Source organism: Penicillium malachiteum (assembly GCF_028827825.1).
Source record: "Penicillium malachiteum strain IBT 17515 chromosome Unknown utg000005l:1.0-9002435.0:326005.0-9005861.0, whole genome shotgun sequence".
NCBI lineage: Eukaryota > Fungi > Ascomycota > Eurotiomycetes > Eurotiales > Aspergillaceae > Penicillium > Penicillium malachiteum.
In genome coordinates, this window is record NW_026643099.1 from 7,868,546 (window position 1) to 7,884,347 (window position 15,802).

The following is a 15,802-nucleotide window of genomic DNA, read 5'->3' on the forward strand; positions in this document are numbered from 1 at the left end:
ATACTAACTCAAACTCGTTCAACATTGGAATCTAGTCTATACATATCTATACCAACTTGAAGGCCCTTATAACTCCATTTATAGTGCACTCCGAGTCTTACCCGACGGGAGAAAAGAACCCAAAGCATTAGCTTCTACCTGCTTACCGATAAGCAACGCCTCTTTTAAGCCCTTCTCATGTGGCGGCCCCTCCAACCACAACATATGCTGCGCAATATTAACCCTCACGACGATACTCACTCCTGTGATAAAGTGCAACTTGTTTCTCAAGGCAAGTACACCCAGGGACGTCATCACAGACGGCGAATAACACATATCAACCACAATAGCATCCGAAGTTTGCTCTATCACTGACTGAATAATGTCCCGAGCAATGATCTCCCCAGGTTCCTTAGGCTCGAAATCCGGCACAGTTCCAACGATAAGAAACGGCATACAAGCCTTTGCTTCTTCAACAGATCTAAGATTTCGAATCACTACCTCCGGCAAAGTGCCCCGAAATCCTTCGATCAATGTCTCAGTTTCCTCAGTATCCCGATTCACAATAAAAATCTCCGAAGGCTCGAACCATTTCCAAAGTGCATAAACAGCGCTCCTGGCCGCACCACCAGATCCAATAACCATAGCCGCCCGACCACGCGAGCTCTTTACTGCATCAGGGAATTGCGCCAGGATAGCATCACGAATACCAATACAGTCAGTGTTCGTTCCAATATACCGACGTTGACCGTTATCCGTAAGACGAATGAAAACAGTATTCACAGAACCCATTATACGGGCCTCGTCTGTTATCTCGTCAAGAACAGGCTGGAAGGACAGCTTGCTTGGCATTGTGATGGAGGTGCCGATGCAGGATTCATCTTCTAGAGTCTTGCGGAATACAGCAGGGTCTGTTTCTTCAGCGAGGTGGAAGGTCCATTTGGAGGGGATGTGGTGGAACATGATGTTTTGGAGGCGCGGAGAAAGGGAATGGGAGATTGATTTGCCGAATAGGTAGGTTTTCAAGGGAATTGAGTAGGCGTTTTGGGGCAAAGGAGAGCGCCCATATTTGTAGGATTGTTGTAGAATATCCATGGTGGGAGTTAACAAGCTCAATGCCTTGAATTCGAGTTCTAGTAGTACTTGGGATGTAGTATAATTTCAAGATTCAGATGGATGTTTGTCAATGTTTAGACTAAAATGCGGGGATGAGGGGAAGGTGCCGGACTCGGAGGTTTATAAATATGTAATGTAGTAGTAGTAGCTGGATGGGGCAACAGATTGTTGAATACTACTAGTACAAATATATCCATGGATCTACTACGATCGATGATATGTTAATCACATGTGCATATGATAATGATGAAAATAAACTTCACTCTATGCCACATTTGCATGTATCTCAGATCACTCTATGCCAGGGATTTTTAGACAAATCAATTACTGGCAACTTTGAATTGTGACTAGAACTTTGAAAGTCTCTAAAATACTAGTAAAAGTTATTCCTAGTAGGATTCTAGGACTCAAATATTAATACCAACCATCGATATAGAAATTAGGTATCTGCCAGTGGCTTATATTCAAATGTTATTATCATACTGGTCTACTTCATGGCTGCCCAGTTGATGTCTTAAGTATCATCCATGGAGCCTAATCAAGCTGACGGGACCGGAAAAATACCCATTCCGTGCCTTCAACTTCCATTTCCTGATATCTCCAACACGAAGTCACTCGTCAACTTAACTCATAGCCTAGTTCCTTCCAAAGGTTATTTACTATATTGCATTATGTCGACCTCCAAGGTCCCATTTCGCCATCAACGGGCACATATTACAGGCCAGGTGCCGCGTTGGAAACATTGCTTTGGCAACCTTGTATCCAGTGATCCAAGTCAGAGCAGCGACAGTCCGTATGAATCCATACGAAAGATCGCGATGCAACTTGACTCTACCTTTGGAAAACTGTATGCAGATTTCGAAACTACGATAGTTTACTCTTCAAATGGCAAAATTACATCTCTTTCCCAACCCATAATTCTACCCACTGTTTACGATGAAGACGATAATACCACCTGGCGACCGCTTCCTATGGATATCACCCTGACGGCATTTGACTACTTTAGACTTAAACAGCGTACAGACAAGCACAGTAAGGCTTTATCCTGTATTGCTTCCGAGGCTGCAAGCTTACTCGTGATTAGGGAGAATACTCGAAGTTCTACTGAAGCACTACGGTCTTGAACGCCAGGTGATTTTGGAAGAACGCTATACAGACCTCTATGACACCAGTTCGGAAGACGAGTCAGAACCTCCGTCGGGATTCGACAGATCAAAACTAACAGAGATCATTGCAACCAACCCTCTTTCTGCAATTCGAGTCCTAGGTGGACGCCTGGGTATTGATTGGGATGAACTTTGTATGCTGGTTGAAAGGCGTCAATTTGAGACACATTCCGTCCGTAGTAAACGCCCAGCCGCGCCACGCTCCGAGGATGGGAAACGCAAGGTACAGCCTTTCCCAACGATCGCGGAACTGGTGCCGCAATCGCCTTACGATAACCCGTCTTTTAACGATTCATCTGACAAGGCCACCCAACTTGGATATGATTATAAGGGTTCCCGCAGCAGTTTAGACCAGCCCAAGCTCAAAGACCCAGAAGGCGATCTTTTGCGGAGAATGGCGAGAGAAGGTTCGGTCCATAGCAGTCCTCCGAGTCATGGCGGAAGATCCGCTGTCAATCCACCCTCACTGAATTTGACTGAGCCGTTGACTCCCTCTCAACTGAAATTATGAAGCAAGATCAAGTTTGAGCCATCACTCAGATTGCTATGAGATGCGCCACGCTATATCGTTCGTTTGTCTCAATACTCTGTTTCCATCTGAGTCTAGTCCCGGAGAGTTTAAACGACTCACTCTCGGATCCCAAGTGTACATATTATATACGCTGCAACTGCCTGAAAGTTGATTTCGCGGGCATCTCGTCGAGGGCCTGACGCTTTATTGTCAATGCTGCGCATGTCATAGCCCGAGAGCTCCTTAACATAATTACTCCCTGAGCAAAGACAGGCTCATTTGGACTCGACTAACTTTGAACGCTATATTAAATGCCATTCGCTGCTTACTACGATTGGTAATCTCCGGTTGTCAGTCACGCTACACATTTGTATATCCTTACAGCCAGAACTACATACATAGAGAGGACTCGGAATATTATACATATCATTTCATTAACCCGACAAGAGTTAAACTCTTCCAAGTTGGTTCAAGTTATAGGTACATACCTACTGAAGACATCTGGATGACCAGAGGAAATTTATATCAAAACTTGAACGCCTCAGCTACTAGTATGCAAGATCAGCATATCTATCACACGCCCGTAACATCTCTCGTCTCGTTCCTGGCTCCTATAGTACAAATTAGCCAGTTTATTTCTTGATCTTATATTCTGTAAAGTACTCACCTGTCCACTATGTCCAGCATCGGGAACCCAAATCAACGTAGAACCAGGTAAAGCGCAATGCAAGTCATACGCCGTCTGCGGCGGACAGACCATATCATAACGACCCTGAACAATAGTAACTAAACCACGAGTCAGTAACAAGCATCAGAATCAATTCAAATAGTCACTTGAAGTGGCGAACTCACCATTCAGATGTTTAATCTTCTTCAGATTCTCTTTCGTCAAAATCTGACCCTCCTCCAACCAAAAATGATGCACAGCATAATGCGCCTCCATAAGCGCATGAGCCAAACTCCATCCCTCATCCTCCAGCGCTAAGAAACCCCGTTCATCACACTTCAACTCCCCAATCCTTAAATCCCACCTATTCCACTCCTTCGCCGCTGCAATCCTCTCTTTGTGACTCTCTCCCGTAAGCCGTTTATAATACCCCGCAACAGGATCTCCCCTCTCCTCTGACGGAAGGAATCCCACGAACGCTTCCCATGCTTCAGGGAAGATATTCGCTGCGCCATGTGGACCCCGACTCCAGGATACTTCTGCGTCACGGGTAGTAAATACGCCGCGGAGAAGGAGGGAATGTACTTTATCTGGGTGAGATTGGGCGTATAAGAGTGCTAATGTTGAGCCCCAGGAACCACCGAAGAGGAGATACCATTTTGGGATTGACAGGTGGAGACGGAGAGTCTCGATGTCGGATACTAGATCTGGAGTTGTGTTTTCGCGGAGTTCAGTTTTTGGGGTGGATTTGCCGGTGCCTCGTTGGTCGAGCAGGATTACGCGGTAGATTTTTGGGTTGAAGTAGGTTGTATTTGATTTGGAGGTTTGGCCGCCTGGACCCCCGTGAAGGAATATTACTGTGATATGTTAGAGACCTGGAGTTCTCAAGTATTGTGGGATGGCATTTCTTATGGGAGATCTCTGAATGAGCTTACCAGGTCTACCATTGGGATTGCCGTATTGTTCATAGTAGATATGGTGTAGTGTACCAACGGCAAGGCGGCCCGTGTCGAAAGGGTCTGTGTGGGTATATCCAGCCATGAAGAGGTCATTCAAGGAACTTGAAGAATTCTATCCCAAATTATTTGTGGATAAGCCTCCCGGAGTCGCGTGATATACCGTGAGTCATGTAGAGAGGGGTTCAGCCCCTCAGCCTCGAGTGACGCTTACTGACACGGGTCGATCACAACGTTAAACAATAGCTTCGTGCTTAATTAGGCGCTGATCGGCGCTTACTGGGGAGTATACGGAGTACTGATATATGCGAATATGAATATCAATTGATGCAAATCGTAAATCAGACTTCATTCAGATGCAGTATATGAGAGGTATCGAGCGTTAAAAAACAGTTCCAGTACGCCTGGTGTGCTAGCGTATAAAAAAAACATTGCAAGAAGATCTGAGCAGATAGGATGAAATGGATGATCATATGAAACTCATTTAGACAGGCTCAACGGTCTGCAGGGGAACATAACCCTCATCGTCCTGGGCAGATGATTTACCGGTCAAAATCGACCACAAGGCAGCCGGACCATGAACAATGAAGCGACGGAGAGAGCGAGGATCGTCAGGGGAGAGGATGGTAGCAGGTGCCCACCAGCTAGCCTTACGAGCATGACGTCTCCTCCCAGAAAAGACCCCAGCCTCTTTCTCCAGACGTTCAACCGTCATCCAGGAAGGACGGCGCCAAAGCTTCAAAAGAAGGCTGCTCACGACGACCGAAACACTGGATGCAGCCATGGCCGCACCAGCAGCCATTGGAGGAAGCATGAAACCTGTGAAAGGGAGGAAAAGACCCATAGCGAAGGGGAGTCCAATCACATTGTAGAGACAAGCCCATACGAGGTTCAGCTTGATTCGTGTGAAGACAGTGCGTGACAGAGAAAGACTGGCTGGCACGGTGAGAAGGTCATCTGGACGCATCAGGACAATATCAGCAGCCTCCATAGCTACATCAGTACCTGAGGCCAGAGCAATACCGACAGAGGCAGTGGCCAGCGCGGGAGAGTCATTGATACCGTCGCCGACCATCGCAATGTACTCGCCTCTCATTTGAAGGTTAGAAATGATGGTCCGTTTGTCGGAAGGAGAAGCGGAGGCATGCACCGAACTTGCGGGGATACCGACAGCTGTTGCGATAGAAATCGCGGTAGAAAGTGTGTCACCTGTGACCATAGATGTTGCAATTCCCATGCGGTGCAAGGCAGCCACTGCTACGACTGCAGTTTCTTTCACGCTATCCTGAAGGGAGATGGTTCCTGCATATTGCTTGTCAATTGCAACATGGGTTCGAGTGATGCCGGATGCAGTCTCCATGGGCTTGGGCTCCAATGGTCCCGAGTCATCCTCACTTGCTGATGATTCGGCATCTGCAGATGACGGCACGGAGATATTGTTCGAACGAAGGAAGACTGCGTTACCCAGGAGAACTTGATAACGGATGCGCTCAGCGCTGGAGGTCGGCTCAACGAAAGCTGAGATACCCTTACCCACACACGCGTCAAAGTCTCCAACACTTCCTGGGAGTCCATCTCCTCCTGGATGGCCAGATTCTGTCTTCGCTGCGGATAAGATGGCCCGGCCAATTGGGTGCTCACTGCCCATTTCAGCAAGACCAACAATCTGCCACCATAGTTGACGACGCCATTCATTGGCTGTCCACTGGGGCTCAAGATGAGTCTGAGCAACGCTCATTCGGCCCGTAGTCAAGGTACCTGTCTTGTCAAAGACGACATGGTTGACTTTAGTGGCAGCCTCGAGAACTGCTCCACCTTTGACCAAAATTCCATGCTCCGCACCAACGCCAGTTCCAACCATCACCGCGGTTGGTGTGCTAAGACCCAATGCACAAGGACATGCGAAGACAATAACTGAAATACAAAGCTTGAGACAAACCATCACCTTACCACCTGCATCTTCAGAGTCGAAGATCTTAGGCGGATGAGACAGTACATGGCTAAGGAACATCCATCCAAAGAAAGTGATCAAGCCAAGAGCGATGATCGTGGGAACAAAGTATCCAGCCACGATGTCAGCCATGCGCTGAATAGGGGCACGACTTGTCTGGGCATCCTGGACCAATTTCACGATCTGACTGAGTTGGGTATCTTTGCCTGTGCGGGTGACTTTGAAATCGACCGCGCTAGTGCCGTTGACGGTACCAGCGATGACATGGCTGCCTTTCTTCTTGTGGATCGGTAAGGCTTCTCCAGTAATCATACTCTCATCGACGTAGCTCTCGCCACGAATAATGATTCCGTCCGCGGAAACCTTGTCGCCCGGGTGAAGGAGGACAATGTCACCAACCTGGACTAGTTCGGTGGGTATGATCTTTTGATTGACTGTAGAGTCTCCGGATAATGCTGGCCCAGCATTTTGAAATGTCCACGCATCGGCCACTTTCTCTGCAGCAATGGGGTCTTCATAAATGGTAGTCATGGATGGTGCCAGTGACATAAGACGGGATAGTGCCGCAGAGGTTTGTCCCTTCGCACGGTTCTCTAACCATCGTCCCAATGTGATAAATGTGATAAGCATAGTGCTAGTGTCGAATACAATGCTTGGACGAGTATGACTGCTGCCGAGCAGGGCCATGAGCATGGTGAAGCAGCTGTAAAAGAAGGCAGCAGATGTGCCAAGCATAACCAAAACATCCATGGTCGGAGATCGATGCTTGAGAGATTTGTAACTTGTGATATAGAAGCGTCGACCAATGCCAAATTGTACAGGGATAGTGAGACAAAGACATATCAAGTCACCAAGGTACAGGTCTGGTAAGAGCTGCAGGCGACCAAAATCGAGGGGGCGCATGTACATAGGAATCAGCATGTTGATGAAAAACACGGGAACTGCAAACGAGACGGATACAATGAATGCACGTCGCCATTCCTGGATCTCTTTGGTCTTAGAGAGTGATTCCAACTGCGCATTCGTGTCATCTAGATCTGCCACCAGCGCATTATATCCTGCAGCCTCAATTACATCGAACACCGATCGAATACCGATAACAGATGTATCAAAGGCAACTGTCAATCGGGCGTTAGACATGTTGATCGATGCAGACTTGATTCCAGGGCGTGATGACAGGTCTTCTTCTAGCGCAGATGCAGATAAGGCATCACGCAAGCCGTGTAGACTAAGGTGAATTTGCTGGATTTTTCTTGAGAGCGGTTCCTGCGCTTCAGACGATACGATCAACGCATCGAATCCCGCATCATCCACGAGAGTTACAATAGCCTTGGACGTGAGTATTGAGGGATCGTGGATGATCACCGCACGCTCTGCCAGTAAACTAATATTAAACTGGACCATCCCATCCACGTTTTTAAAGGCATTCTCGACACTTGATGTGCAAGCACCGCACGTCATGCCTTCGATAGCCACTGTTGTAACTATATGTCCTCTCTTATCTTCAATCATATCGGCAAGTGTGGTTCCATCGCTTTCACCCACAGAGGCCTTGGTATCCAGTACCTGCGCTCCAAATCCTCGATCCTCAATAAGCTCCGCGATCTGCTCCGGTGTAACTATTTCCGTTTCGTGTTCAACAACCGCCCGTTCTGAAAGTAGTGAAACGTTGACCGATTCGATTCCAGCAACACCGTTCAGTCCACTTTCAACCGCAGATGTGCACGCGCCGCAGGTCATTCCTTCGATCGCGAGGGTAGTCGTCGAGATTCGTATTGTGGGCGCATCCTGATAATTCGTAACAGGACTTGTCGTACTCTTTGCGTGTTCATCGGTTGAAAGTACGGCTGCATCGAAACCGCAATCCTCGATCAATTCCGCAACCTTGGATGGTGACAATATTGACGGATCATGCTGCACCGCCGCGCGACCCATAATCAAGCTCACAGAGACCTCGCCCACTCCATCTACCCCCTTGAACGCGCCTTCCACGGCTGATGTACAAGCTCCGCATGTCATGCCATCTACTTTGACGGTAGTTGTGGCCATGGCGGGGGCCGCGTCGCTGGTGCTCAACGACTCTGCAGACATCGCGACAGGGAATCGGATCGAGAGACAGATTATCGCATGAGGGAGGTATTATGTTCGACGGAGACGTATGCGCTGTACGAGAGGAGGGTTATCAAGGGCCTTGAAAGTATGGTAATGGGAAGGTATTATTAATATTCTTTTTGTTAAGACGGATGCTCTCGGATCGACACTGGGCAGATCAGGTCACTTCCGCAACAAGCGACTAGGTATCATTTAAGCCGTGTAAAAGGCCACGTCGTAGGGAATTTTTTTTTTTGCATAGATTAATGGATTGAAGGGTGAAGCCAAGGCCTTTAAGAAGGGAAAAGTGGAGGTGATTACGCATGGGAGGGGGTGGTTCCGCCTTAGAAAAGAATGCATTAGCGTGAATGTGTTTCCCACTTGAACCTTTTCCCTCCCATATCTAGGCGTCCATCAGACGAGTAATATCAAATTACAGTCTGGATATTGTCAAATATTATCAAATATTCAGGATCTGACAGAATGGGTCTTGAGGGCCTGAAACTTGGGGCGTTTCAGGGCGTCCACTAGGTACAAGTGGACAACAGGGACAAGTTGGGTGATTCCGTGTGACGAGTCTAGCATTTAGCACTGGAGCATTATGGAGTACGATCTGAGATCAGCCTATACGGGGAATTATCAGGGATTATCCATGGCTCCTTCTAATGAAAAGTGAATATTTCCTCTTGGGCGGCATAAATCAATCATCTGCTCAATATTAAGATATGAACCTTGGAACTATACTGAACTTGAACTTGGCATAAACCCCCGGCTAATCTGATACCGGTTTATCCCGTTTATACCGGTATGCCGATGACAGCCCTGGCAGCGCTAAAACTCATTTCACCGAATCTCGATCACTGTGGGTTTTAGCGGGACGACGGAGTGTTAGCATACGCATGTAGACGGAGAACTCCGTAAAGCCGCGTATCTACTTGGACTCCTTCAAGTTTCTTTCGTGATTTCAAGGTTCACTTGAGACTGTATGTAGTACCGGTGGTGGTGAGGTACTTCACCTGGGCAATGTTCAAAGCATCTACGCTTGACTACATAGTATATATAGCCCTGGAGTATAACTTTAAGTCTAGGGACATCATTCAATGATGTTAATATTTGAAATTGATCCTAGTGTTATCTACCAATATATAATAGTAATACTACCTACGTAGTTATCATTCAAACCTTGGAATTTTTCAGTAGTCTAAGATCAAGGTAAAATCTGAACAATCAATACATATGATCATGATTCGCTCACAGTGGTACTCCTAGGCCATATAGCACTTTAGTGTAATCAACCTAAAAGGCTGCACATACATGTATGTACCTACTATCACTGGCACATGTGCAACTAGACACAAAATTTAACTGACCTAGGTAAGTACTTACATTAAATAGTAACTTGATACTAATCCTGTAAATTTTGAATAACTTGTTTCCTATCACCAGTACCTAGTAGTATACATGAGCCTATCACCTGGGCCTATGGATGTAAGTTGTACTGTGATATGGTCTGGAGTAGTACTATGTAGGTAGTATATAGTAGTAGTAGTAGTTTTAATACAGAGTGCTTTACCAATGTGAAAATAGGCGGCTAGAATTAGTACTCTGCACACATGTAGCTAGATCCTGAAATTTTAATTAATAAATAGAATTAATTCTATCATAGAATAAATGCGTTGTGGCCCTTGAAATTCAGGTGTTCTGTTGTTGCCTGTTGTTGCCTGTTGGTGTGATGTGATCAGCTGATATACATAGCAACTTTTTGTTTTTCCCTTTCTGCCTCGTTTTCACCCCACCGCCTTCCACATCTGACTCACCGCCCAATTTGTCCTCCACCATGGAGGGCGATAATGATATCTCCACCGCCCTCAGTGGGCTCAAGCTGGAGAGCTCCCCATCTCCAACTCCTCCCACTTCCCCAACCATTCCACCTCCTCGACGTATTGACACCTCTGCCATGGACCAAGTCCATAAGCGAGCCATAGAGGCTCTCCAGCCATTTATCCATCTCGCAAACTCCAACAGCGCGACCTCTCCCCGCTTTGTCGCTCAAATCGTCACCAACGCGACCTCTCACCCAAACACTTATGCCTTCGGCGAGCTCCTTGAAACCCCTACGATCCAATCCCTGCGTGCTCCTGACACACCAAATGAGCACCAGGGTCACTTGAAGCTCCTGGAGATTTTCGCTTGGGGAACCTGGCAAGATTACCAAGGTAAGTCTCCCATCAACAACCAACATCAACACCAATCATTTGTGCAAACCAACCCATCTACACCCAATTGCACACTTACTTACAACCCAAATAGGAACCCCCAACCTCCCAACTCTCAGCGCTGAACAAGCCAACAAACTCCGCCTCTTAACCCTCATCACCTATGCCACAAAGCCCAAGCCCCTCACCTATGCCACCCTTCAAGCAGCGCTCGATCTGGCAACTGCCGGTGATCTCGAAGCACTCATCACCACAGCAATTTATAACGGTCTCTTGGTTGCTCGTCTTTCTCCATCCATTACTCTGCCATCCCTCAACGTGACATCCGTCGCTCCACTCCGGGACCCGGCACCCGCCGTTCTTCCAGGCATGGTGGCCAAATTGTCAGCTTGGGAGGCGCGCTGTGGTGAGATTGCTCGAGACCTAGAGGCCCAGACCCAAGCCGTCAAGGCCAATACCAAGAAGCGCCAAGCTAAGGAGAAGGAGTTTGAGCAGCAATTCAAGCAGAGAGTCAATGAGCACCAGGCCGAGAGCCAATCCCAGGGCGGAGCAAGTCGTTCTGGAAAAGGCAAGAAAGGCAAGGGCAAGGCGGCTGCCAAGAGAGAGGCGGAAGATATTGAGGAAGATGATGGCCTCGTCGATGCCGGTGACGGAATGGACATTGACGAGGGCGCCGGAGCAGGGCGCAGCACTGGTGCGGGTGGAAATCGCACGAAGAGAGTGCTTGGGGAACGTCAAATTTGATATCCAAATGGCTTGCTTTGCTTCGCATCCAGCATGTTTGTCCCTCGTGGACTTTTACGACGCCCCGAATTAACGTTTTTTGCCTTCCATGATGATACCTAACTCGCCACGATGTGGATTTGAGATATCTAGGTTGAATGGACCTGATGAATGTTACCTAGCTCGCCATGATGATAAATGGATTTGAGATATCTAGGTCGAATGAATACACCTTACAAGGTTTAATAAATGTCACCGAAGTAGATTGCATTCGTAACAGCTATCCATGGTAACGACTCATTGAAAACATAAATACAAATATCTCAAGTTAGGAGGGGTATTGATAGAAGGGAAAAAAGGACGAGATAGAGGATCACAAATATGGACAACATAAGGAGATACGGGGAATGGGTTAACCACCGAAGGTAGATGGTAGAGAGTAAAGGATAAGGCCATTAGAGTAGCAATAAATCAAGGAAATTAAGAACTCGAACACTCGGGCAGAATAAACCTTTTGAGAGAGAAATTATGCTTCGCAGAAGCGGGCCGGAATAGCGAGGTCCAGACGCCAGGAGGGGAACGCCCAAAGGTCATACAAATGGTGACATTTCGAAAGCGAGACTAACACGAAGGGACAAGCTGTACACAAGGCGATAGTTGAAACGTAATTCGGGAGGTTTGAATCGGTAGTAGCGGAGAAAAGCTTCACATCATGGTGCCGGGAACGAAGATGAACAAGATACTCAAGGCGGCCGTTACTAGGAACGCAACTGCTGCTGTGACAATGGCTCGCTTGTTCAAGAGTTGACGAACATAGTTCTCGCGGATCGGTGCCCAGTTCATAAATGTATATTCACTGTAGCTGATAAATGCCATGACCGGATCAATCTTGTACTGGTAGGAGACGATGAAGTAGGAAGCAACGGCGAAAGGAAGAATGACCTAAAACACAATTAGCAAGATGTTAAATTATACGAGACTCGGGTTCTCTCTCTTACCCAGCAACGGATATCCCGGGGCTTGTTACGTAGGACAACGTAGAAAGCCCCCCCAAAATCCACCACCAAAGCTAATCAAGGCAAAGGCAAGACGCAGAATGATACTCAAAGGAACCAAGTTACCCAGAGCCTTGGCCTGCAAGAAACCTGGGAACGCATCCCGCTCCATGGCCTGGAAAACGTAGTCCTTAGCGGGATCAAACACCTCCGGGTCATCACGGCCGTCATCCTCGATCAAATTAATAATTGTCGAAACCATTGCTTCCGGCAGGACGATTTCGCGTTCAGAGCCTGGGAGCAGGTAGGTGTACAAGATCTTTTCAGCGCTAGCACGGATGTCATTGCGAGCAACAGTGTGACCGGGGGAGTTCGAGTCACCGCCATTGCCGGTGCTGTGACGTGGTGGTTCGGGAGATTCGGTGCGAGTTTGGTAGACGGATTCAGATCCAATGCTATTTCGCGGCGAGTGAGACGAGGTCTGGCCTTCAGATCGCAGGAAAGCCGAAAGACGATGGTCGGCATCTCGATCCTTTTCGTTGGCAGGAAGACGTGAGGGGCCAGCCTCCACGAGCGGAATATCTCCAAGGTTTTCCAAGTTCTCTAGCATCGCTGAAGAGCGTTTGCTGTCTGCCCTTTCCATATCGGGAGTCGCGACAAGTACAGAGCGACGAAGTTCACGGACATAATGACGACAGAGGGACATATGTTGGGAGACATCGAGCCTTAAAAGATTGGTGTTAGCTTCGAAAGGATATTTCAGAGCATAGACTCGCTGATATAGTTGCTTACCAAAAATCAAGATAGTCGACAGAGCGTTGCTGGTCGCGCATGTAAATGTAGAAGGAAAAGAGATCGACAGGGGCCAAAGTGCGCCGACTGAGCACTTCAAAGAGAGTTGGAAGGCGATTACGCGACTCCGAATCGGAGTAGTTATCCCAGGAGGAAGTCATTTGATGTGTTTTGGTGAAAATTGACGGTGAAAATTCCAGCACCGAGAGGGGGGGCGGGGGGGGTTGAAGATGACCCAAAAGGGGTAAGGAGCGTGGTCGGTCGCGCGAAGCCGAGTAAGATCGACTTCAGCAGTCCCTAACAAAAAAGCGAAAGGCGGGAGAACAGTTCGATAGAACAAGTAGGGAGTGAAGAAAAAAACACCTAGGTGCCTAAAGAGGGGCGAGAGATGGAGAAGAATTTGGTGGATCGTAGGACACGCAATGTTGTTCGGCAAATAAGGAGGAAGACCCTTGGGGTGGAAAAGAAGAATAAAGAAAAGGGGGAAGGGATCAAACTGCTTTGACACAGTGACCAAGAAGTTCAGATGAAATTAAAACTCAAGCATAAGGTGGGATTGAAACGAAAGCTTCCTCACCGCAAGGGTTGAAGGTCAAGGATGGGATCCAGCCATCTTTCTTCATTCCGTGAAGCAATATCGCAACACGTTGTTCCGGTCCGAGACCCCACCAGGGCTGTCACTGCGTCAGTATACTCCTATTGCATCATAACGAACTTTATACTGTTTACATCTCTAGGTATAGCTATACAATCTATTCATGTACAGCATACTAGTATCAATCTACTTGTTCAAAAATGGTTCATAATCCTATTGCATCAATTCATTTTTTGAATTCCATTTATCAATCCTTGGGGTATTTGGAAATCGATTTGCCGCTAAAAACGCCACGCCATGTTAAACCACCATGTCAAAGACCCATATCAATATAGAAAAAAGTGGGAATGAAGAATAAAGCAAACCTTAATGCCCATCAGCCAGATGCTAAAAGGGAGTTAGTGCTCTGCAAAGTCAAAAAAATAATGATAAAAAGCTACTTACCGACCACTCTGGGATATTTCGAATCTGCTGATACATGAATCGCTCGAGTTTGTTCGCACTTTTGGCATAAGGCGTGTTCTCGTTGTTGTATCGTCGACAATTGTCAAAGATCAAGGACGCATCTTTGATGAAGTCTTGTGGTGTCGGGTACATGTCTTTCTCGTGTTTCTCCTCCATCGTGGATAGGTCCATGGGTTCCAAGATTACTTCATAATAGTCCGGCACCTCGTCTCGATTCACTGGTTGCGTGAAAGGCCAGGCAGCACTGTGGTTCTGCATATCATTCAGAAGGTGTAACAGCTGGTTATAGTTGGGTCCGTGGCGAGGCTGTCGAGCCAATTCGTCCATATCGGGTGACCACCCAGATTCCTTGATGGCGGGGATGCTCAATGGGTCAATCTTGTGAACAGCACTCTTCCATTCTTTGGGTGCAGGATGGATAATGTGCGATCGACTGAAAGCACGGATTTTTGCTTGAACAGCTTCCTTCTGCTTGAGTAGCATCCGCCCCATCTCGAGGTACCGAATCTTGGGTAGCATGGTGCACTGCATGATCGTACCACCTTCATAATCCTTGATATATCCCATCCAGATTGATCGGTCGAGCGTGATCTCCTTGGTGAATCCTTGCTTTTTGAAATATCCGATGGCGTAGTTGTCTGCATAGGTGAGGAAGTGCATGATGGGCGAAGTGGCTTTGACATAATCCTGCGATAGATGTTGAGTTAGACTCGACCTGAATATAAGCTTTGGAAATCCATTCAAGATACCTTGAGGTGAGACATTAGATGCGCACCGTATCCCTTGACTTGTTGATCGGAGGAAATGGCACAGAAGACAATTTCAGCAAACTTGCGACTGTTGAATGGGCGGTACGTGATCCCTCTGCAACGGCGTCAGTGCCCAAAATTACAATCCATGCGAGATAAAACATACCCTACAACTTCCAGTGGATGCTTCACAATTGCAATGGACAAATGCGATCGATCATAGACCAGTCGAGCGATATAGTCCTTCGGCATCTTAGGAAGCTGTTTCTGGAAGATACACTTCAGACCCGTGAGAACAATGAAGCTGTCATGAGATCCATCATTGTTGACCACCCGAAACTCGATATCACCTCGGCGCTCTTCAAGCACAGCAGGCTGGAAGTTAGAGTCAGCTATTGGGCTCAGAGTGTTGCCGCTGCGGAGAAGGTGGGGATGAGGCTCACTTTCTCGGGGAAGGGCACAATGCGTAGGGGTGGCTTCAAGGGCGGGCCATTGTCCTATGAAGTTTTTAGCTTGTTTTCATCCGATGCAGATAGCGAACAAACCTCTTTCTCTGGGGAATCAGTGCGCGCTTTCTTACTAGCCTGCTGCTGGGAGTCCGGGGAAGCAACCTCCTCCGAAGCTTTCCTTTTCGAGTCTACATGATTGTCAGTATGAACTGGAGCCTATTCATAACCCGATTGAAGTAAACTCACTCTTAGGAGAAACAGCAACCATGGCGAAGATGTGATATGGAGGTTATAAGTATAGAATGCGCGTCGGTGACACGACTAACAGGTAAAGCAGCACATAATCATTAACTGGGGTCGGTCTCGGAGATACTATTTTCC

The 15,802-nt window shown here is 47.4% G+C and overlaps 7 protein-coding genes across 7 annotated transcripts; 2 read left to right on the forward strand and 5 right to left on the reverse strand.

The window, feature by feature from the left end:
* Positions 1 to 78: 78 nt before the first annotated feature.
* Positions 79 to 1,074, reverse strand: N7483_012909 (shikimate dehydrogenase family protein; the record flags this gene model as incomplete). Its single annotated transcript, XM_057096336.1, has 1 exon — positions 79 to 1,074. One exon carries the CDS (start codon positions 1,072 to 1,074, stop codon positions 79 to 81), a length of 996 nt encoding a protein of 331 aa, XP_056942307.1.
* An 839-nt stretch (positions 1,075 to 1,913) lies between these two features.
* On the forward strand, positions 1,914 to 2,772 carry N7483_012910 (uncharacterized protein; the record flags this gene model as incomplete). The annotated part of the gene is made up of 2 exons (XM_057096337.1): positions 1,914 to 2,127; positions 2,180 to 2,772. 2 exons carry the CDS (start codon positions 1,914 to 1,916, stop codon positions 2,770 to 2,772), a joined length of 807 nt encoding a protein of 268 aa, XP_056942308.1.
* Positions 2,773 to 3,320: 548 nt separating this feature from the next.
* N7483_012911 (uncharacterized protein) lies at positions 3,321 to 4,480 on the reverse strand (the record flags this gene model as incomplete). The annotated part of the gene is made up of 4 exons (XM_057096338.1): positions 3,321 to 3,383; positions 3,440 to 3,558; positions 3,625 to 4,296; positions 4,375 to 4,480. 4 exons carry the CDS (start codon positions 4,478 to 4,480, stop codon positions 3,321 to 3,323), a joined length of 960 nt encoding a protein of 319 aa, XP_056942309.1.
* A 399-nt stretch (positions 4,481 to 4,879) lies between these two features.
* Positions 4,880 to 8,437, reverse strand: ctpA (Cu(2+)-transporting P-type ATPase CCC2; the record flags this gene model as incomplete). The annotated part of the gene is made up of 1 exon (XM_057096339.1): positions 4,880 to 8,437. The coding sequence occupies one exon, from the start codon at positions 8,435 to 8,437 to the stop codon at positions 4,880 to 4,882; it is 3,558 nt and encodes a 1,185-aa protein (XP_056942310.1).
* Positions 8,438 to 10,274: 1,837 nt separating this feature from the next.
* On the forward strand, positions 10,275 to 11,397 carry N7483_012913 (PCI domain-containing protein; the record flags this gene model as incomplete). The annotated part of the gene is made up of 2 exons (XM_057096340.1): positions 10,275 to 10,653; positions 10,748 to 11,397. The coding sequence occupies 2 exons, from the start codon at positions 10,275 to 10,277 to the stop codon at positions 11,395 to 11,397; spliced, it is 1,029 nt and encodes a 342-aa protein (XP_056942311.1).
* A 684-nt stretch (positions 11,398 to 12,081) lies between these two features.
* Positions 12,082 to 13,324, reverse strand: rgsB (uncharacterized protein; the record flags this gene model as incomplete). The annotated part of the gene is made up of 4 exons (XM_057096341.1): positions 12,082 to 12,318; positions 12,375 to 12,445; positions 12,498 to 13,096; positions 13,164 to 13,324. 4 exons carry the CDS (start codon positions 13,322 to 13,324, stop codon positions 12,082 to 12,084), a joined length of 1,068 nt encoding a protein of 355 aa, XP_056942312.1.
* Positions 13,325 to 14,124: 800 nt separating this feature from the next.
* gcnE (histone acetyltransferase GCN5) lies at positions 14,125 to 15,689 on the reverse strand (the record flags this gene model as incomplete). The annotated part of the gene is made up of 7 exons (XM_057096342.1): positions 14,125 to 14,145; positions 14,203 to 14,910; positions 14,973 to 15,087; positions 15,139 to 15,347; positions 15,416 to 15,469; positions 15,518 to 15,609; positions 15,668 to 15,689. The coding sequence occupies 7 exons, from the start codon at positions 15,687 to 15,689 to the stop codon at positions 14,125 to 14,127; spliced, it is 1,221 nt and encodes a 406-aa protein (XP_056942313.1).
* Between the last annotated feature and the right edge of the window lie 113 nt (positions 15,690 to 15,802).